At 44.2% G+C, this 23,635-nt stretch overlaps 1 protein-coding gene and 1 long non-coding RNA gene across 3 annotated transcripts in view; both read right to left on the bottom strand.

Annotated features, from left to right (window-relative positions):
- MAP1A (microtubule associated protein 1A) overlaps nucleotides 1-22,205 on the bottom strand; it is a 51,634-nt gene extending 29,429 nt beyond the window's left edge. The window contains exons 1-2 of one of the 2 annotated variants that reach the window (XM_088172792.1): nucleotides 22,070-22,205; nucleotides 17,007-17,108 (exon numbers count right to left, since the gene is read on the bottom strand). In XM_088172792.1, the coding sequence (XP_088028918.1) occupies nucleotides 17,007-17,108; nucleotides 22,070-22,205 (238 nt within the window). Of the gene's footprint in view, nucleotides 1-2,241; nucleotides 2,311-17,006; nucleotides 17,109-22,069 lie in introns of those variants that run through there. The other variant, XM_014887815.2, reaches the window with a different exon arrangement.
- LOC148222300 (uncharacterized) lies at nucleotides 9,478-17,000 on the bottom strand. The gene is made up of 2 exons (XR_015806616.1): nucleotides 12,491-17,000; nucleotides 9,478-11,672 (listed from the first exon to the last, which is right to left on the bottom strand). It is a non-coding gene; the product is annotated as an uncharacterized LOC148222300 (long non-coding RNA).
- Nucleotides 22,206-23,635: the final 1,430 nt, after the last annotated feature.

Here is a 23,635-nt window from a genome sequence, read left to right on the forward strand (position 1 = left end):
GACAAGACAAGAGGTGGATCGTTTCGTCAGGAAAGAAACTACTGCAAAGCTACACGTCTCGCTATCTGCAGAATGGGAGTAGGGCGGAAGATCTCACAGCCTGGCCTTGCCAGATCTCATGAAAGGAAAGGAGGGGAGGAAAAAATGTGTCCCAATTCAATAACTACTTGCTGGAGAAATTGCAAGGACAGACATGGAGGCTGAATGCAGCCAACCAGTACGGAGCCATCAAGGAGACAGAGAGGGTAATGACTTTACATGGCAAAAGGGCCTCTACCCCATCAGAAGAAAGAGGAATCCCTGTCATTCTGGAACAGTGCCCAGCCTGCAGGGCTTTTCACAGCGGAACCAGAGCGACTTGGAATAGAAACAGCCTCGTCTCTGAGATCAGAGAGTTTAAACCGGAGCTTGTTTTTTCTGCAGTCACAAGCCAGCAGGAACCAGCTGCAGAATTTGCCGCAGTGTGTGTGCGTGCGTGTTTCTGCGTGTGTGAGTGTGCAGCAGCCATGCTCCTCCCCTCCAAGCTCGCTGTGTGATCAATGACACGCTGATTACTGCTCCCTCCTTTTTCCCCTCCCTACATCACTGACAGTCCCAGTCTGATCACTCTCAGCCCCCTCTCTTCTATATTAAGAAAGCTTTTGTTGGCATCACTACTAACTTCTTTTCATTGCTCCCTCTCTGGACAACGAGGTTTTGTTTCTTCTCTTTTCCCCTCTTAGCCAAGACAACAGTGTCTGACAGATATTCATGGTCACATACCCAGTCTGTGCAAAGTGCCAAATCATGCTTTTGTTCCTCTAGTTCTGAACCCTGGAGATTAAAGGCCATATTTTGAAATACTTCAACATATTTCAGCTCTAGCATACGAATGATTTAACACTTTTACCACGAAGCTTGCTGGTGGGGATACTAACAAAAGCCAGAGATACCCTATTTAAAATAGAACCCTATGTATCTGTGACTGCAGAGGTGTCATCATCACACAGTACCACTGGCAATGCAGGAGAGCTAATGATAAAGAGGCAGCTGGCCCCTTATCCCTCTGTGTTACAAGGGCACAAGGTGAGGGATGACAAAGGACTACTGCGAGGAAAAAGAAATAATTTTGTTATTCTCATTTCTTAAGCACAAAGCCCCTGCTTATATCCTACTAGGATGAAAATCAGCTTCAAGATCGGCCACATCTCTCTCTGATCCCACAGAAAGGCTGCATCACTCACATTTTACGGGAACCTTCCTTTTTTCCTCCCCCACTCACTGGATGCATTTGGTTTCCTGTACTGAAAGAATGTAGTGTTGTGAGGCTTGAAGTCAGACTTCAGCTACTTCAAGACTACTCATAAGTGGGTGTGCAGCACTAATGGACAGAGAAATTGCAAAAGAAGACAGGCCTTGTATCTCTCTTCTATCAAATCAATAGCTTGACAGTCCACCTTAACAACCCTCCCCCTTCTGCCTGGCATTAGCCTCATTCCAGCATCAGCACGGAGCTGAACGGTGATGCAGACACTAATACCGTCTTTTGCCAAGCCTTGCCCAAAGGCAGCATCTGCGAGATGCTTTGTACCACCTCCTCCCTTCTGCAGCAGCACATCCTCTTCAGGGAAGACTATACTAGGATAAAGCATAATGCTGCAGGACTCCCTACGTTCCTGACAGGCAGAATACTTTCTCCATATTTTTCTGTAAACCCATCTTCATACACCCTTCTCTGCGTTTGAGCTAAGGCCACAAGTGCTCAGCAAACAGCTGAGCAGCTGCGGAATTCGGGTTTTGTTCCTATACTCGAGCACAAACAGCTGAGGAGGGGCAAGGTCCGCAGATCATAGAAACCCCAAGCTCCATCAGCAGCCACCTTCCCCTCTTGTTACTTATCCCCCTCAACCCCCCAGATTCCAAGGAAATACACCCGCACCGGCTATGACCGCTCCGCGCAGGTGCGTTTCCTCACCTGCGCCTCTGCCAGGGCTGCGCAGCCCCAGCAGCTCCCCAGGACCGCGCACAGAAGGGCAGAGCCCGGACAGGTCCGCTTGCCGTCACCGATATCCCCCGTTACCTCCCCAGAACGGCCCGTCCTCCCCGGCCGACCAAGATCTCCCAAAGCGAGGAGCAGCATCCGAGCGCGAACAAAGCGCCGCCGCCTCCATCCCGCAACCTCGGCGATACCGGGGCTCCTCACTCCGCCCCGGCACCTTTCGCCGCTCGCCCCAGGCCGGCGGGGAAGGAAGATGCACCTACCATCCTGGCCGGGAAGCGACGCGGGCCGGCTGCCCCGAGCGCGGAGGATGCGGCGGCGGGGCCGGGCTGCGGCGAGCGGCTGCCGTGGCTCGGGGGCGGGAGGAGCCGCCCGTGCGCAGCGCGCTTTAACCCTCTGTGCTCCGCGCAGCGCCCACAGCGGCGGCCCCGGCCATCCCCACGGGCGGCCTCGACTGCTCCGCTGCTCCGCGGCCAGCCCGGCGATGGCTCTCGATCGCCGGGCGACGACAAGGACCGAGACCCTGCCCCGCGCTGCGAAACACCTGGCAGGGGTCAAAGCCCAGCCAGCACGGGTTCCGGTGCTGCCCGAACGCTTTTTCTGTCTCTCTCAGGCCCCTCCTCACGGCCTCCCAGAGGGGTGCTCCCCATCCCACCTTGAGCATCTTCGGCTTAAGGGTCTCAAACTGGAGCCTCACGTCGGGCTCCAGCTGCAGAGCTGCTCCTCCAGTTAAAGACAAGCGACACGAACCACTCCACGCAGCCCCAGCTACCCGGTCGGGGACAAACGTGCCTGGCACCACACACCGGCACCCGGCCGCTCATGCACAGACACGGGTCAGCGGTGAGCTTGGACCACGCTGGACAGACAATAAAGAAGAATGAGTGAGGCAAGAATAGCAGGCAGTCGACCTCTGGAGACCTATTTCCAGCATGTTTTCAGATAAATGTTTACACGGTTTTCTGAGAACCTTGCGACTTGTTTCATAATCAGCATCAGCTCCAAGGCGCTTGCAAATAATTGTGCCTCCTTGTTTCTGCTTTGCTGGGCTCACGCATCTCAGTCCAGCATTGGAATATACAGATTACTCCATGGTGTGCTAGTTGGCAATAGTGACCTTTTTTTTTTACCTCCACAGCAAAAACTGAAACCACTCGCACTGCCCTGCTTGCCTTACACATGATGCTGGCTTACTTCTAAATTCCAGAATTAACTGTGAAAGCTGGACATGTCCTGCTGGCCCCACATCAGGTCTCCCTCTCAGTGATGTTTCAAGGACTGTCAGACATAATGGAATGCTCAGAAATAAAAAATATCACAGAATTTTAAGTTTTAAAATTAAAAAAAAAAAAGCCCCAAACTGGAACCTTCCTTTCTGTAGCTTTCAGATGATGCCAATCAGTGGCAAATATCTGTAAACTTGAGGAAAAATCAACACACTGGATTAAACATCTTAGATTTCTATGTTTTGGGCAGGTGATAGAGCATAGCTGTATCTTAACATCCTATTTTAAAAGGCCAAAGGTTAAAATACCCTTAAAGAACAAACTGTGAAGAAAATGGTTCTGTGCTATGGGTCCCCTCTGCACTACAATGGACATTCTTTGAAACAGAAGGGGTCATTATCCCTACCCATCCTTCTCATCACCCCTACAACCAGTATAACACAAGCTGAAGAGTTTTGCATAGTCAACGTGAATAAGGAGGCAGAAGTAAAGAGCCAAGTAAACAGGTGGGGATGCAGATGGCTGCAAATCGAGTGTGCAGTCCCCTTTTTCAGCTTAAAGATGCACAAGGTGAGCAAAGGATATTACCTTAAAGGTGCTGCTATGTAGAGCAGTGCTGAAGACAAAGCAGGAGGATGCATCTGCTATTATTGCTTCATATAAACTAGGCTTCTTAATATTTGAGTTAACATCATCCACTTTAGTGTAAGAACTGCCCAGGTGGGTAGCCCAGGGACAATTTCACCCCTTGGGCAGGTCTCTGGGTCTTTCCTAATAAACCCACAACACTGAGACTTGTCTGTCACTTCAGAGAGCAGTGCCAGTGGTGCAGGAGGGAGGGGAGGGGGTTACATAGTCTGGGTCTAGAACTGCTCCTCGCTGGAAATTGCACAGCCATCACCAGATTTTTCAGAGCACTCCAGAATGGCTGCTCCCACTGCACACCCAGGAAGGGCATATACCTCAGTGACATACAACTCTGCAAGCCTTTTCCTTTTCTACACCCACTATAACAGTGAACAAATTTAGCCCCTAGCAGGATATTTAGAGCAGCACAATCTCCTTCTGTATTGATTTTTTTTAAAATATTGATGTACTCTGTTTCAAGCAGTAAAATTAGATTTTACTGTCTAATCAGGACATTTCCTGATATTAGTAATTGTTTCAAAATCCCTTCCTATTAACACGCATGCAAGTACACTTTAAAGCATGAACTAGCCAGATATCATTAAGGGCATTAAAATATTTTTAATGTATAAATAGACCAATTTGGTATCTTCCATCGTTGATCTTATTTTATAACGAAACAATATTGTTTTAACAATATGTCATGCTATTTTCTCTTTTGCCTCAAAATATTTCTTTATAAGTCACGAAAGTTTTGCATCTTTCACTTGCTATTGAGAATTTACATCAGAAACTGTTATCTCTATGAAATTAATGTCTGAAAGTTGGTGCATCTACTGTCTCTAGTTTCCCTCTCACTTTCCACTCTTATTTATGTGTTCACACCCCAGCAAACCGGAATACATAATTTTACAATTTGTAAGTGTTTTTTTTACAAAGCAAAATTTACAAGGTATCGTGATTTTCACAAAGCACAGTTCTCAGCATATTCGTACTGATGGACCAGCAAAGCACTTCTCAAAACTGAAGAGGTTCTTAAAGCAGCTGCTGCCTCTACCATGCACCTGTTATTTAAGTGGCCTAGGAAGCCTCTTGCATGTGTGTTCTTTGAGGCAGCCCTCCTGCCTTCATATGATCAGGTAGTAACAGCTAATCTCTTCTTTTTAGCTTTTAAAGACAATAACTTTTACAATATGCCTAAAAATAGTCATCAAAAGCAAAAGGGAACTAGTAAGGAAAGCACTCACCAATCTTCAAGGCTCTTCCAGTTCCTACAAAAAGGGCACTGAGCTTCTACCAGGAAGACCTAGAGCTGTGATCAAGGTCCTTTCCATTTCTTCAGTCCTTCAGGAGATTGGGAGATTGATCTGATGGTTACAGAACCTCACAGACCAGGCACCAGGACCAGGACTGAGATGAGGCTCACTGAGGTTCAATTCCAGCAACCACTCAAACATGAAAGTTTAAAGACACTAGTATTCCCTGATGCAAGGATAGATTTATTTCAGGTATTGAATTAGAAAAGAGATAGGAAGTTTTTCCTTATTTACACTAAAAAAAATCAAAACATTTTTTTCCATTTTATCAAGCTGACAACTATGGTTTGAAAAAAAAAAAAAGATCCTATCTTTGGGCTGTCCCCTGTCCTCATGGCTTTGAAAAGGCTACAAAGCTTCCTGGGATGTTAGGTGCAGTTCCTTTCTGACTAGGATATGGAATTAAACATGGAATTAAACTGTTAAAAATGTCAACACTTATTTCATCACTACACACCTAAGCCAGTATCACACTGACAGGAATGTCCTGTATCATAAATAAGAAGCTATAGACAGGGTCTTCCCATAGGACAGAATAAATACTAAAAGACAATTCTTAAGATGTTTTTCTGTTATTTTCAAATTTTAGGGTGGAGCCAGGGTCACAGCTCCATGTTTTTCTCTACAACGGTGTTTCAAACAGTTTTCTATAAATGAAGGCAGTATGTTTTTATGAAGTATGAAATTTCAGAAACTGCAGCTAAAGCATAAGTCTTGCAATGAATTTAAAGGTCGTGCTTCTCTGAACAAAACCTCCAAGCTGTCTACCATCTTAAGCTCAATAACATTTGATTTTCTTAAAAACTCTAGGCCACAGGCTTTAAGAAGAAAATATATTCTGATCAAGAATATACTATCTTCTGAAAGTGTTGGGACAAAGAATAACCATGGCCTGATCCAGACATAACCCAGATATTAATTTGAGTAAAATATATTTATTTCCCCACTCCTTTGTGTGAAATGCAGAGATCTGGGTGCACAGAACTCTCATCTGTCCATTATTCTGCAGCTTTCAGGCTCTCACTGCACAAGGCTATCACAGCACGTAGAAGAGCAGAGGCATTAAACTCTCACCACAGCACACTGGACAGAAAAAAACTGCCAAGAAGGATGAGGATTTGCTTGCATTTGTCCTCTTGGAAGATTTCTTTGCTTTGACTATCCACTGACTTCCACAGGCTATCTGCTTTCAATCCAACAAATGAACCAACTTGCTCAAGTCTTTGGCAAATCACTTCCAAAATCTTCTTGGCTATGTTAATTTCTGTCTAGGTACAGCAATTTTTACTCTTCTACAGGCTTTACACTCATTTTTGCTGAATATTGCATCTTTCAATGAGTCTTCCTATCTCCTTTCTTATTTACAGGTATTTGTATTTTTTAAATTTGTATGTTAACTTCAATTCTGACCAAAGAGGCATTTCCCACTTTTGTCAAGTTTCCTTATTTTTAAATAACCACTTCTGAAATGTAGTGACAACCCCTTGGTTGTTGATATAGTTCTATTTAAAGTAACCTTTGATCCCTAAAGTATTTTATTCTTTCAGGTGGCTTGGCAGGTACAGTGTTATTATTATGTTGTTGTATAAAAAAAATAAAGTTGCATATTTAGGTTTCTCTTCCTTAATTTGAGAATTATGTTTTGTTTTTATCTTTCTAATGCTTCAGGCCCCAAGGAGTGATTATTATCTGAGCTATTGAGAATTAGCAGACCTAATGTGGAATTTTACAAGCTTAAAGGTGGAGAGCCCAAGTCCATTCCATTTAGATTTGTATCACTTTCTTCTTCAAGAAAGGTTTTACTTTTGTGGTAATAGCATCTCTAATGCAGGCCCAGAGAGACTGTCAGCACCTGCCACCAACCCCTTTTCCAGTTCCTACTTTAAACAAATTCATGAACCCTGTGAGTTTTCAGTGGCAACATTCTGGTCCTTCTTGCCCCAGAAAATAAGGTTTTAAAAATGGTGATGCTAATTTAACTCAGCAACTGCAAACCTTTAGGGAAAACAATGCAAGATGACCTGTCTAGAACTCTCGATGGAAAGGATAAAGAGGTTTATAAATCAAGGCTGTAAAACTGGAGCAAACACGAGCAGTACTAAAAGGCCAGAAGGAAGATGAGAAGAGGGACTGAGGCAAATACCAGAGCACAGTGACAACAGCAGTGTGCTCCTGCACGAGTGCTGCACGGCTGCTGAGCACCCACAAGGGTGGCAGAGAGGGACAGGGACCAGGATCAAATCCCAGGGATTTCTAAGAGACTGGGATAAAACCCTGGTGTTTCCCTGATCACCCCGAGTTCGAGGATAGACCTGTCCAAGAGCATTTCCCAGGAGCAGCAGACATCTCTCATGCCCTGTGCCAGCGCTGGGGCTGGCTGAACTGCCCAGCCAAGGCACCTCTAGACACAGCAGAGCTGCCCACACCGACACAGGCTGCAAGAGCCACGTCCATCACTGAAAGGAAGAAAGAAAAGAAACCAAGGCAGGATCAGAGAAGCTACATGAGCCAAATCCTTCTGCAAGATTCCTCTTCATGCAGAAGGCATTTTTTCCTTCCAGACATGTTTAACTGCCTTAGATCACATTCTTGCTCTGAACCAGACAGAAACCTGTTGGAAAAGGAACCAGCTGCCCCAGAAATGGATTTCTGGGAACGTGCTCTTTTAACTCTCTCTTCAGGGCCTGAACGGGGGTGAAAAGGCTGTTACACCCTAATGGACTCTCAGTCCAGAGGCACCAATAATAGCAGGTGCCCTGCCTGTTATTCAGGTAGCAAATGCCAAGATGCTCTACAGACAAGGAGCTGCTAGGACGGTTCTGACAAAAATTACAGCAGGATCTTAAGACAGAGGCAACAGGCATCAGTGGCAACAATAAAGATGTTGCAGATGGCAGGCAGGAGCTAAGCCTGGCAGAGAAACAACAGGGAAGGCTGTGGAGAGGGTAGAGTAGAATTTAGAATTGGCAGTGGCACAAGTGAAATTGCCAAGACAACATCCAGTTGGGAAGGTTGACAACACTCTGTCATATAATTCCATGTTTACATGGCTGTGACTTTGATTGGAGATGACTTGCTTAGAAAGAGGTACATTTTTTATTGACTAGAGGTTCATGAAACCACCAGAGGTGCTTCATTTTTCTGTGTAACATTTAGAATTGGAAACCAAGATGTTGACATGCAGACATTTTAATGTAAGAAATACAAAACAACTCTGACACATTTTGTGTGTCTGCAGAACCCATTACCTGTCAGGTTCAGGCAGATTTAACAGGCATTGTTTGGAAGCTTCTCTCACAATGAATCCAGGTTTGAAGACAAGCTAAAAATTCGAGGGAAAACTAACAGCGACAGGATCTAGTTGCTACTACATGCAGAGATACCACAGAAATAACCATATGGTATGATTAAATTTAAAATATACCCGAAAGAGCAATTTCTATTCTGTAAAGAGATAAAACATTAGTCCCTCCAAACTAATGCTAGTAAATTGTATACATATTTAGGATGTCATGGTTTCTAGACACTTTCTGTTTGTAATCTGCTTAGTCAAGAAAAAGGAAAAATACGAGAAATATGCAAATATTCTTCAGACATGGCTCGAACAGGACATCTATTTCAGGCACTATTCCCTCCTGGGTTTATGCTCTCTGGTATGATGAGATCAGCACTGCAGCACATGCTTTCCTGCAAAGACCTAGCTCAGATGAAACCAGAGAGGGAAAAGAAATAGGGGGTGGGGGTATAGTGAGGAGAGGAAGGGAAATCAATCACTTTGAATTATTCATCCCCATGAAATAGGAATAAAAACGCAAGCAAACGCCATCTTTAGAACAGTGATCTCAGGAGATTTTTCTTTATAGAAGTCTGTCTACTGCAGGTTTTTCTACAGAGTCATTACTACTTGATAAAATTTCAGAGGCAAAGAAGTAGGATTAAGTCAAACTCAAACCATTCACTTACCTGAAGGCACATAACATTGTAAATAGTCATTGTCAAGTTCCACATTAGCTACTGTCAAAGTGAAGGCAGACAAAATCCAGAATAGGCCTCAGTTTTTAAAAATATGAATAAAACACTGAGATCAGGTCATCTGAAAGAAATATGTCCTTGTCCTATAGTGTTGTTCAGAGATATTTTTCCTTTTTTTTTTAACCATCAGAAATTTAATTCTCATCTAACTTGACCACCCTAAAAAGTTCTACAGATGAGGACCAACATCACTGGAGCAAGCCCCATGGTTTAAAATCAATTCAGAATATATTCCACTAAAGCCATTTTAACAAGGCCTGAGAAATTAAAACCATTGAATTATCCCCACGCTACTACCTTAAGGACAGCCCAGGCTCAACATTTATTTTTTAAAAGGTAACAGAGGAAAAACCAGTCACACTGTCCAAGACACAAAATACGAAAGAAAACAAAACAAAATATGCTTGTTTTACATTGTGTCCTGAAGAAAGGTCCAACCCTTTTCCAATGATCTCATTATTTTCCTTTTCTATCAAATTCAAGGGTTCAATCTTCCCTATAGTGTATAAATATATATATATATAAATAAAAATACTACAGTATACTTGCATCAGATGCATGAAATGCAGCCATCTTCCCATCTACTCATGGGAAGCATCATTTCTATGAAAGAATCAGTTTTTCACAGCTACTCTGGTTCTGTTAAGATCCTCTGCCAAATATTGAGGGGAAAATTCTGTTCAGGTTCTTAAAAGAAAAGAGAAATCTTAGGATGTGTAATGTCCAGAGGATCTCTTAGCACAAAAACAAAACCATGTAAGACCATATAAAAAAATGCTGCTTTTACCAACTTTAGCAGATGTTTTGCAAGAAATTAAAATATATTTCAGAGACAATGAAATTTTAACAGTAACAGTGGTGGGATATTGCAGCACTCAGACCAAGCCTATGCAAAAGATAATTTCTTGTACAAGATCTAAGATTGAGTAAGAAGCTCTCAGCTTCCAAGATGAGCTCTACTACTCTGGCATTTAAGTCCTAGGAGACTGAAAAACCCATCAGCAGTAAAGATTCAAATAGAATACTAAATTAATGTCAATCAACATGGCTTTACAGAAAATATGGCCTTCCTTCTTAATAAAAACCAAATAAGCTTGTCAAAATCTCAAAGGTTGTACTGATATAGTGCAATCGTTATTTTGTAAGTCATGTCATAGATGCCTCCAGCAGGACTCGTGCTGCTCACTGCATTCATAGACGACCTGAAAAGGAGGAAAACAGACTGGTGGCAAAGCTTATGGATGGTACCAGGTATGGCTGCAGATGAACTGCCAGGGAAACTTCACAGTGCCCCTTTTTCAGTATAAATCACATCGAAAATTACACTAACTATTGCTAACCAGAGCTAACTATTACCACGGGGGTATCTTGAGGTTATGATAACCTCAGTTCTATTAATGAGTCAGCTCACTGCTCAGCAGCAGTCAGAAAGCAATATGTCAAATCAGGAAAGGAAGGAAAAAAACTTTGTGCCACTGTGTAAATGCATAGCTTTACCCCACTTTGAACACTACACACTTCTGTTCCTAGCATCCCAAAGAGGTAGAACTAGAAGGCATTAATATAAAATATGAAATGAAAGGTCTGGGATAGTTTCCCTATAAGAAACCATTAGACAAGTCTGGCCTCTGCAATCTGGAGAAATCATGAGCAGGCAAATATACCAGACCTATAACACAATCAGATTGGACAGGCTTGTCCAACATAGGAAGGTATATCAAAATGAGACCAGGCAGGAATAAGAATCCAAGCAAATAAGATAGGGTTGCAGGTTTCTTCCTGTGACAGGTCAATTAACTGTTCTATTCTTTGCTTCCTCTACCTGCAGGGGAAAACTGAAAAGCTCTGTGGAAGTTGAAAAGTGCTGTTACTAAACAGAGAGAAAACATATCTCCATGAGCTGGAAAGAAATACGAGCCAGGACAGTACAAGGAAGAAGTATTTTATGCACTCATCTTACACTCCTACCCATGCATCCATTTTTTGTCACTGTGCTGCATGTGCCTTTGGTTTTGACCACTACCCACCCTCGCATGCAGCAGCCTTAGAGAAGATGCACTCCTGCAGAACACACGAGTAACCGATTAAAAAATGTCTAACTGCAGATCCTGGGGGTGCTTGCAAGTCCCACAGAGATATTCTTTACCAGTTATCTGGGAGAAAAATCTAAGTATGTTTGTGATGGGAATCAGCTGGAAAGAGCAGTGCTTGGGATTTATTGCAGCCACACGTACCAAGAAACACGGGCTGTGTTCACAGCCTGGGAAGCTATTTCAGTAGACTGCAATTCATGGGATCTTTGAGGCCACGCTCAGTGTGGTTACTATGGAAGTAAATACAGCCCTCAAGCACACAAGGAAGAAGCACAGAAGCTGACAAGTGCTTGCTTTTGTATTTCTCTGGTCAAAAGTATGTTGGCAACAAATGGTACTGGACAATTAATTGCTCAAGGACTAGAAATCGCATCAAAAGCCCAAAGAATCATTGTTGCATCTGTAGGGAAAAAAAAAAAAAAAACTAGTGTTAGCCACAGCCTTTTTTTCTACCTGAACATGCAAATTTAGGATATAGTAGTACTTTTATTAAAACAGCCAAGAGCTGAATGAAATCCATCACTCAATGATTTATGTTACAGAAATCTCTCCAGCAAGAGGCCACAGCTATGGGGAATATACACTTCCACTGTAATCTAATTTTTACAAGCAATTGGTCCTCCTGTCTAGAACAGCTTTAGCCTGAACACAAACTTATCATCTGTAGCCTCTAGAAGTTATAATTTGAATAAACAAGGCAGCTTCTTTTACTGTCATGCACTTGAGACTCGCTGCTGAAGAACAACGAAGCAGTGCAGTAGGAAAAAGCATATGGCACAAGCTGACACTCCAAGCCTCTCCAAGTTCCACATAGAAATTTAATCACTTGCACAAGTAAAAACATTGATCTATGGAATATTAATGCAAAAGGAAGATCAAATCCAGACTTTGAGATAAAGACATGTATGGTGGGCTTGTGCATTTGTCTTTCTTTCTTACTAGATTGTGTGTAATTGAACGACCTGGTTTGTGCCAGGACTAAAAGTTCCTGTCCTTACACTGTTGCAAAGCTGAATACATAGAAGCACAGAACAGCCAAGGTTTGAAGTGGCCTCACAAGATCATCTGGTTCAACTTCACAGGAAACAAAACAGATTATACATCTAGCAGCCTGTCCAATTGCAACTTGAAAACCTTCAGTGATGGGACTCTATCATGTCCTTGGGAGGTTTTCCCTGTGACTGATTTTTCTCATGGTAAAAAAAAAAAATTTCTTACCTGACTTCAATACTCTCCCAATACAACTTGCACACCCTGCACCTTGTGAAGGGAAAGTCACCATCCTCTTTGTGGCTGCCTGTATATTCCAGAAAGGCAGTAAAACCAAAGTCTTCTCCTAGTTTGAGTTAAAAGCCTTCTAGGAGTGCTCATCCAAAAGACAGCTGCCTTCAGGAATTGTAACACAACTTCACCACATTCTCAGGGAGCTGTGGCAGATACATCTGTATCTTCAATTGGCACAAAGTGTAAAACAAAGGCATCAGTAGGATGTGAAGAATGAGCATTAGGCTGAATGAGAAAGGCTCCAGAGCCTGGAGGCCATCTGCTGACAAGGCACGTTATTGATGGCTTTCAGTGTAAAACACTGTTTGCAAAGGAAAATGCAAGTTCATACTTGAAAGTGCTTAATATTTCTCATATGCCTTTTACAGAGGTAAGAAAAGTATATTATCAATATTTTATTATTTCAAAAATTTGTTCCATCAAATTCAATCAGTATGGTGTTTTTAATAGCTTGATTTTCAATTGTCATTAGTTATTTTTAAAAAGTTTTTTGAAGGCCAAAACAAAGTACGGCTTGAGAGAAAAGACTGCAGGGATAGTTGCTGAGGTATTTAAAAAGCAGCTGCTAATATTCATGGAGTTAACTGTTTTCAGAAGTGGTTTTCTGTGAACATCAAAATCAACAGATATCAGAAAGCATACTTCCCGTGTGCTGAGAATGAATTCTTTTGAGCACTTCACCTCAAACCATGTCACTTTTTATTTGAAAGAGACATTCTCTCCTGGTTTTAAAGAACTCTGAACATCCTGTGCAAGAAGACACTGCCCATGATCTTAAGCTACTTTGGCAGACAATGGCAACTGAGGGTTGTGCAGAAGTACACCTGAGGCTGCCCTTAGCATACAGAAAGGCACACTTGTGCTCATTTTTTCTCCTCACATCATGCTCTCCTTCCTTCAGACAATTTACTAGCTTCCAGGATCTCCAAATACATCCACACTTGATTTCTTGCTGTTCCTCCCATCCATAACCCGTGAGCTATGCCGTGAGATTACCCCTACAGGAAGGGCTATGGTGTCTGTGATACTCAGAGGACAGCCAGCAAGGCAGTGTGGCAAGGAAGAAACTCAAAACTCCAACAACACATCAACTTCCATAAGATGCATTCAGTCTCACTTTAATATTATAAGCTTTGTCCTGAGCTTTTCTCTTCTTGATTGTTCTGCATTTGAGACTCATTTGTTCCTCCTCCTCTTTAAGCAGACTAAAAGCTTGTCTGAGAGATACCTGTCATCTCCATTTCCATGGAACACTGCAGTTACATTTTAACTTCAGCTGCAAACACGATGCATTAGCAGCCTACACATACAGGTTGGAAATAACTACTGTAACTGAGTGAGAAATTGCAAACAGGAAAATCTTGGAATGTTCTGGTACACTGCTTTACTAAGTCATATTGAATCACCAGTCTCCATCTTTTGTTTTTTGCCAGTGGTGTCAAAGGTTCACTGCTTGCTACAAGTCTGTCAAGTGAGAAACCTTCTGCATCAAACAGAAGGTCAAAGAACTACTCTGGCTTTACAGGAACTGCTGTGCTCCAGCTGACTTCTCCCTAATCAGACTGCAAACGTCAGCCTTTAAGGGAATGATTTTCTCCAATTAATGCACCTCTGAAAAGAATAGTCTTATCCTTCAGATATCCTACTCAGCATACCCGTGTGGAGGTACATGTCCCCCACACAAGCCAGGCTAGGGTCTTTCAAGTAGCATGGAATCAAAACATTAGCTGGAAGGGATTTCAGAAGATCTCTAGTACAGCCTTCTGCTCAGACAAGTTATGACTGTTGAGAGGAAAATCAGTTGCAGACACTCTTCCCTTTGCCTACAGTAGGAACTAGAGGGTAAGTAAAGTGCAGAGCTGAACACAATAAAAAAGCTCTCGTTTTAAGTATGTTCATCCAGAAAATAGTGACTAACAACACCTTCACAGGGCTGTTACAGGATATACAGCAATGAATTTGCAGCAAGCTGCAGTAAAAGTTTAAAAAGAAAATGAAAATTATAAAGGTTCTTTACCATCAAAATAGCCTGTAAAAAATAACTGCTCAAGCAGAAACTGCAAAGCTAAAAGAGCATTTAAAACTGCAGCTATATTCCAAAGGGTATTATCTGATAGTACATATGAAATGCAGACCAGGCTGCTCCCAGTTTGCATTTTGAACTTCTTCTAGATTGTATTATCAGTTGTGACCTGAAATTTTTCTTGCAGCAGTCTTTCCAACTTCTCCCCACAAACCTTGCCATAACCATAGCTTACTGCTGTCACTGTCTGCATGCAAGATCTACCACCATCAGGTAAATCCTGGGATAGCATAACTGCTCAGTTTAAGACTTTGTGCAGGAGATACAGCATTCAAGATACGCTATCTTCCTGTACAGTCATTATTTTCCACAGTCCCATAGAGCTGCTTAGCACTGTAGCCCTTATTCTCACACACACTCCTTTTGCCTCTGAGAGTTCATCTTGCTGCATTTGAAGACCCATTCTTACTGAATAAACATGGGTCCAGACAGGAAACGTGCAAGCATCTAACTTGAGGCAAAGCTGCTCTCTAGACCCCCATAATTTCGAGGCTTTCTCTGTCTGGCTGTTCTGGCCTTAAGTGCTGCCAGGGAGATTTATTAGAGAAATTGTGTGTGCCAGCTGTACACACTTGCCACAAACCAAGGAGCCCCTATAGCAATACCTCTGGTCCACAGGCCAATCCCTGTCTGCTAGATCCCCAGACCAGAATCTCTCCCATCTCTACTGCTAAAGCACATCAGAAGCAGAAGCTGTTGAGAGGCAGCTATAGTTTTCCTTTCCCAAAAAAGTGTACTACAGCAAAAAGATACTGTGCAGAGCTAGCTGGAATGTATAATCCCACAGGAAGCTGCAGGTGTGCAATGTTGGCTCTAAAGAAGAGTGGCAGCATGACTAACTCCAGGTTAAGCTGCAAGCCTCCAGTTCAGGAGCAAGTCTCTACACACAGTTTATGTCAAAACTTCTGTCAGTAACTTCTGCATACCAAAGCCTGGCCCCTAATTCTGTGGCCAATAAGCTTTCTTAAACAGACTTCATAGACTTAGATTCCCCAAATATTTTTGCGTGGTAGACTAAATCACTCATCTACTTGTTAGCTGATCTCTTTGAAGAACTACAAAAAATTTGAGAAGCAGAACTTCCCTTTGCAGAACTAATGGTGACTCTTCCCAGACAGACACTAATTCTGCCCTATATTGTAGTTGCTGCCGCTTTGCTCAATAGGCCTGACAGCTGATAAACAGACTTGCAGTTCCTCAGATCCATCACAGAAACCTCTTCATAGACTGCCAGCACATCACCCTTTCACCCTGATCACCCTTTGCTCCTCAGGAACAAAGCTAGGGCACATTGATCACCCCTTGCTCCTCAGGGACTACGCTAGGGAAGAGAGTGGGATACATTTTGCTAACATTAATCCAGATATTTCAACTCTGACTTAGAAGAATTCTTGGGCAATTGTTATACTCTGGGTAACTTATTATACTCTAGTCTATTTGTACTATGGACCCCGTTACAGCTACTTCAAATTGAGACGGATCTGCTGACTGTTCCAAATTATATGTTTCATACACATTATTTTAATCCCATAAGTGTATACACACACAACCTTGCAAGGAGGGAGAATTTCCATCCCCATGTTAAAAAGTCACAGAGAAGGCGAGACCTCCCAGTCAGAGGCACATTTGAGAAGAGCCCAGGTACTTTCTTTCACACCTGTCCATTAGGAGAACAGCTTCCCCAATGGGAAAAAAATCAGAAGCTTTGACAAGAGTGTAAAACATACAGTGAGCTATAAGATGTTCTTATATAAACCAGGTTTCGCAAGTGTCATCTGTGCTTATGATAGTAACTTAGCATATGTTACACAGAAGTATTATAAACAGAGTTTAAGCTTTTGACAAGCTAAGAAAGCCCAATTTCTAATGGTTAGTGCCATATTTTAATGCTCTTATTCATTGTTCTCAGGAAAGAGAGTTTCAAAAATAGTCCAAAAAGTCATTTGGCTACTCTTACACACTACTTGCAACACCTTTTGTGCATATGAACTACATTCTAAAACTCAACAGGAAGAGATCCAAAACAAATAGCTTACAAAGTAAACTATTTTGTGCCACCTGAATAAGATACTGAAGATAGATAGATAAATTCTAACTTCTCACTGGTTTAATAGGCTTTAAAAGCAGCACATATTTCTATTCAACTCTATTCTCAGTAGTAAGATCTGTAATTTTAAGGTAAATCCATTGCATCCAACATGCTGTTAAGATTGTTTTTCTTTCGCATTCAGCTCTGCAGAAGCTTGGGCAAACAAGTCACTAATTGAATCACAATCAGTTTTAGTCTTTGTTGCTGGTTTGGGTTTTTTTTTTCCCCAGACCTAAAACAAGAGTAAAAAGTTAATGCATATAAACCAAAAAGCTGACCTTTGACTTCAGAAGAAAACTGAGCCAGATGCCGGGTTACAAAGAGCCGCAGTTGATGATTCAGATCACAGTACAGAGTATTAATGTTCCAGGAACGAATTCCTGTCAAAAAAAAAAAAAAAAAAAAAAGAAAAAAGCTGTCATTGTCATTACATCGAATCCAGAAATAGAAGTGGAGAAAGAGAAGTGAGCAGGACACACAAGGACCAGGGATGCTCTACTAGATGAGCATGCTTAGGATGGAGAAAGTCTTCAGAAGCAGAGGACCGTAAGATACTTACCTTCCATAAAACATTTCCCCCTGAAGGACATGTGTGCACGCACACATGTAGAGAGCTAGGAAATTACAGCTTGGCAATTCCTTTCAGGCCTGGATTTCTCCTGACTCTCAGCTCCATTCCCAGGCTGACAAGCTGACTGCAGCTTCAGTTAAGGGAGGCAGTCTCCCAGAGTGATAACTTGGTGAAAAACAGAAAAGAAGTCATAAAGATTAACCCCTGGTGTCTTTCCCACGGGACATCCGGACATGCTGTCCCAGGGGATGTTTGTCCCAATTGTCCAATGAGCTCCTGTCCTGTCCTGGCTGCACTAACACACTTTAAATCCGGGCTGTCTGTACAATAAATTGGCCTTTTTTCCCCAAAGAGCTCCGTGTGTGTTGCTGTCTTTTCTCTCTCTTTGCAGCGCAGTAACCACAGACACGCAGTAAGGAGTCTCCATTCAACTTGGACTTCATGCAAGGGAAACCAACAAGAGATAAGGCCAAATGAATTACACTAATGCTTAACCAAACAAATACATTATATTAGTTTTACATCTGCACTCTCCAGCACTAGTCACCAGTAGAGATGGGCTATGGTGTGGTTATGCTACTGAAAAGCCCAGAGACATCAGCTTTTTTGCTCCTACAGCCTATGCATCCTCCAAATAACAATATGCCCTCCAACTCGCTCTGCCTAATCACTCCTTCAAAGACACTGATCCCACTTGAGTCTATTCTTTAATCTTTATAATCTTTGGCAGCTAATTGCCTTCATATCACAGCAGGAAGGTGCTTTTGCTCCCAGAGCAAGTGGCACCAAGCCATACTTGGGAATTCACCTTCAGACTCCAATGTGAGCAGGTGTACATTTTGGAGGACACCAAACACTACAGACCACAGATTTTCACATCCCAGTAGGGAGCAGCCTTTCCTAGATGGTGTGACTCTATACTGTGCCACAATGAACAAAACCAGGCTGTCACTATGAATCCCTATTCCAGCATCTGGTGCTGATGCCTGCTGGTGTTCAGATGTTGAAGGCCAATGCCACAGACTTCTAAGGTTAACTGGAACAAGAATTTCAGCTGCAGCATTTTTTGATGGAGTCCTCACTGAGAGCTCTTTCACTATCTCTCTTGCATGAAATACAAAGTTTTATTGCCTCTGTTAACTACTTTCTTTCAAGGTAACCACGTTAATTTTCCATGGAGATACCATTCCCATTTACTGCAGTTCTAGCTCTCCATGTTGTACAACAGCTTTTGCTGGCCACTGGTGGGAGAGGATCCTCAAGGATACACGCTCCAGCTTTCTACACATACCAAGACACAGTAACCATCACATCACACAGGTCAGTAGTCTCAAGGCCTGTAGAATCTACAGCAGCTAAAAAAAACTTTGTGTTTAGTTTCTTTTCCTAGTGACAGCTGACACAGTGGAGTAACAAAGCTTATTTATGTGCTGACAGTCTGCACTTCAGACTGCACAAAAACCCCTCAGTAAATCATCTGAACTTCAGGGGAAAAAAAAGAAAGGAAAAGAAAAGAAAAATAAAAAACCCAGAAAACAAAACAACTTACCAGCACATCGCCTTTCAATTTGGACATGGGATACAAACAAACAAAACACATACTAAAAAGACATGGAGCAAGAAGATGGACAAAATCCATCTAGTTTCCCATGCTACACTCCAAGAGAGCATAATTGTTTAACCAAATGTCCCTCAGATGAGGCTTTTAATGCCATACTTATGAGCATTCTGGCCTGGACAGGAGCAAGGTGGCACTCTGCAGGGCAAATCCTGCTGACTAGCTGCTGTGTCATGGTCATCGTGTCCTACTGCAGCAATAAGTGCTATTTGAGGTATTGCTACATCCTCTAGGACGCAGAAAGAATAGATGCTCTTTCAGAGCAAGAAAGGGAAGAGTGGAATTATCCCACTTGTTCTCATACTTGCAACCATTTATTCAACATTTTCTTCCCTACAGGTAGTCTCGAGTTTACTCGTAATGTCTCCCAGTTTGCCACAATTCCAATTTATCACTCCATGGCACATGAGCCAGAACATTGTCCTTGCTGATTAGAATCCTCTGCCATCAGGGTGCAGACTACACCACAATAAGGGTAAATATTCAAGCACTTTGCAAATGCAGAGACTAGGTAAGGGACCATGTGACTCATCAGTTTTCAATCTTATTCTTTATGCCCTTGTGAATGATTTATTTCCTGATGAGGTAATTAGCTTAAAAGATTTGGCATTTCTCCCCAATACCAGACCTGGTCTTCTGAACAGTGTTTCAAAATTGAAAAAAAGTAACAGAAAAATAAAACTAGCATTTGTTAGACAGTATTTTGGGAAAAGTGTTCTTCAGATATCCCACAGATTCACAATGTCACAGCCTACTAAGCTCTACACCTGGAAATGAGTAAGTTTCTATAGTGTCCTGAAGCCACTATTGCATTCTCCTGAACCAAGGTATAGAAAGAAGTCATAAAAAGTGTATTTTTTATATTAGAGGCAAGAGATTTATCGACTGAAAAAAAAAATCTTTGGTTGTTTTTTGTTTGTTTGGGATTTGGTTGCTTTTATTTTATTTTTGTGTGTGTGTCTGTGTGTGTGTTTTAGGGGTTTTTTTTGTTGATTTTATTCTTTGCTCGGGTTTGGTTTTGTTGGTTTTTTTGTGCAGAGTGGGTGCCACAGCCAACAGAACAGACACAAAACAAACCCTAGCTTTTCCATCCTTTGTATATTCACTGCTCAGCAGCCTGTTCTACCTTCACACGAGCCCTCTACAGCAGCTAACACTTAAGTGGGAATCAGCATTTCCACACTTCTTGAACTCCCTGATTCAAGAGTGCAACTGTCTACATCATAATATGCTGACTATTGGCATGTCTCAAGACTTCTGTCATTTTAACTATTCTCCTTTTTCATATCTTTCAATTCGCAAATATTGGTCCATTTTAAGAAGAGGTCATTCTCCCATTTTGTAGTGGGGAAAACTCTCACTTGCTGGGGGTCCTATTTCATGTAGGTGACAGAGGAAAGATTGAAATCTAGGTTTCCAGCTCCCTGAGTAGTTCACTTCTACTACCACTAACTTACTAATACCGCTGAAAGGGCTCCCTCTCATGCAAATGAAAGGAGTCTTTACATTTGGCAGAATTTCAGCAGGTTTCTAGTCAGAGACGGCCAACTGTAGAACTCACTTCAATTTCATCACTGGCAGTTACAATTTATGTTGCAAACAGCATGTTTTTCCTCTGCAGTGGGAATTCTCAGATTACTGGCATATGACTGCAGAATCAGAGTGAAATCCTTTCGTTCACAGTCTGATCTGTCACCATTTCAAAGGTTCAGAGAAGGGATAAGGATCTAGGTTGGCACACCAGTTCAGTGAAGTGCCAAGTGAAGATGATCACCCTGCTGTGCAGGAAGGAGGGGTGGCCCCTTCAAAGAAGGTCCTTCAGAGGCCAGGTGGCCATAATCAGATCTACCACTCCTGACTAAAGCCATCCCTTGAAAAAGGGAACAAAACACTCCTATGAACAAAGTGGCCTGCCAACAGATAGCTGGAAAATATGCTGAAGTGAAGAAATTGGACAACATTTGACATTTTTACACCCACTCTTTTCCTAAATTGCACTGTCCATCTGTTCTTCAGTACTGCTGATGCTTGGGGAGAGAACAGCCACAGAATTATCTCTGAATAACAGTTTGGCCAATAGTTATGACTGTTATCCCCAGCATATTTCAAACCAATGTGCATTGGAAATGGGGAGCTGAGGGGAGGAGTGAAGGTGAGTCAGAAGGTTGTTACTTTATTTCTCAAAGGTGCACTAACTGCTTATTAGAACAAGGATTCCCTTAAGATCCTGATGTAATTGATCAGCTCTCCTTTATCTTTTTGTCAGAAACTATCAGAAATTGCCACAGGGGAAGAACTATCATCTCACCGCCTCCTTCCCCTTTACTTCGAAACAACACTGCATCTAATATACAAGGACTAATTCATTGCCAAGGCCTCTGGGTGTTACTAAAAGATGGATAATAGAGGAGAAAAATATTATGGCAGGTCTATCCCGCATTGTGTCATTCCTGAAGCAGTTCACTGTGTGGCTTGTCCTCCCTCACTCTGCTCCATGAGGTTGACATAGACAGGGAGAATACCACAACAGACCCCTGTTCACAGCTAGGACCACCCTGAACAGTCCAGCACGACAATTCCTCCAACAAGACAGAATTTTGGGGCAAGATGGAAATAAGATGTTATCTCCCAGACAAGTAATAAAATAAAGATTGAGGGGAAAGAGAATCATGGAACGTCTTTAGGGTTTAAGATATTCAAAAACTGCGTTAGCTACATGTCACTAATGCATATAAAGCAGTGATCAGGGAGGAAAAAACAATAGATGCCGTCTGACGCCGCAGAGACCGGCCCCGCACTGCGCCGGGGATCCGAGCCCCGCCCGGCCTCGCCCTCCGCCAGGTCCCCTACCGGGCCCCACGGCTGCAGCCTCGGCCTCCGCCCTTCCCGCGGCCCCCGCCCGCCGGCCTCCGCCGCCATCCCTCCGGGAGGAGCGGGATAATGCGGCGACACGGCTGTGCCGCAGGGCGGGGAGGGCACCGGCAGCTCCGCCGCGTCCCAGGCAGCGCTAAGGACGACGCGGCAGGCGCGCAGCCCCGCGGCTCTCAGTGGCAGGGATCGCGTCCGTCTCGCCCCGGCCCCTTCCCCGCGACCCTCTCCGCTCCTCACCGCGCTCCACCCCGCTCCTCACCGCGCTCCACCCCGCTCCTCACCGCGCTCCAGGGCTCCGCGCAGCGCGCCCCGCTCCGGCTCCGTCCCGATCTCCCCGATCACGGCGAGCAGCGCGTGCCGCCGACCGCCCGGCGGCGCCTCCGTGTCCATGGCGACCGGCCCAGCCGCCGTCCCCATGGCAACGCCGCTGCCGCAGCGCGCGGTCACTGGCGCGCGGCTCTTAAAGCGCCCTGAGTCCCCGCCTGATTGGCCGTGCTGGCACGTGGTCCTGCGCTGCTGCGGAGGGGGCGTGGTCTCCACCCGAGCCCCGCCCCGAGCCCCGCCCCGCCGTCAGGCTGTCCCGCCCCGTCCCGAACCCCGTCCCGGCCGAGGGCAGCCTGCCCGTGCCCCGCTCCGGGGCTGCCGGCTCCGTACCCGCCCCGTCCCGGCCGAGGGCAGCCTGCCCGTGCCCCGCTCCGGGGCTGCCGGCTCCGTACCCGCCCCGTCCCGGCCGAGGGCAGCCTGCCCGTGCCCCGCTCCGGGGCTGCCGGCTCCGTACCCGCCCCGTCCCGGCCGAGGGCAGCCTGCCCGTGCCCCGCTCCGGGGCTGCCGGCTCCGTACCCGCCCCGTCCCGGCCGAGGGCAGTCTGCCCGTGCCCCGCTCCGGGGCTGCCGGCTCCGTACCCGCGCTGCCCGCCCGGCGCAGGTCGTGCCGGCACGGCGGCTGCCGGTGAGCTCCCGCCGCCGGTACGGCGCGGGGTCTTAGTTCCTTCGGTCAAGATGGGCAGAGTGGTACAGCGACCAGCTCGGATGCTCAAAACTGTCAGCGGAAAGAACAATTCAGGGGCGAAGGGATGTTGGGTTATAGTTTAGTTTAGAATTTAGTTACTTAAATACAGAAATCCACGGAGATTTTTAAATGCTTGATGTTGAGTTGTTGCAATACCCACAATAAAGCCATAGAAGACAGCAATTCTAAAGACTCCAGGGTTTGGTATTGTCATTCGCCCCTCCATTGCTTGGTAGTGAGCAGTTACCTTCCTGGTGGCTCTTCCTTCTGTTCAATTAAAAGCAAGTGTAGTGGTCTCCAGGGATAAATAATGGGATTTCCTGGATTCCAGAGCCGTAAGCTACAAGAACAATCTGAGTTATGCTAGCTGCCAGTGCAAAGCTGATGTGAGCTGTCCATGGCTGTACTGGCAGGCTGTGGTGTATGCAGGAGTTCTTACTGTCCGGAGTGACCAGAAAGGCCCTGACTTTGCTCACAGTTCTGGTCAGCCACAGCTCAAAAGCAGTTCAATGCAGACGGCATTAAGCTGAGACAGACGAGATCTGTATTAGATATTAGAAAAATTGTTTCCACTGTCATAGTGGCCAGGCATTGGAACAGGTTGCCCAGGGAAGTGGTGAAGTCACCACCTCTGGCGGTGTTTAAGAGGTGTCTGGATCTGTTTCTGGGTGATGGTTTAGTAGTTCAGGGATTACAGTGGTAGTGCTGAGTGAATGGTTGGACTGGATGATCGTGAAGGTCTCTGCTAAGCCTTGGTGATCCTGTGATTCTATGTGCAAAAGCTGACCAACCCCAAAGTATGAGACTTCTGCAAGCTGAACAAAGGAGAGCCACCAAAA

This window comes from Sturnus vulgaris, chromosome 13, assembly GCF_052056855.1.
Source record: "Sturnus vulgaris isolate bStuVul1 chromosome 13, bStuVul1.hap1, whole genome shotgun sequence".
NCBI classification, from domain to species: Eukaryota; Metazoa; Chordata; class Aves; order Passeriformes; family Sturnidae; genus Sturnus; species Sturnus vulgaris.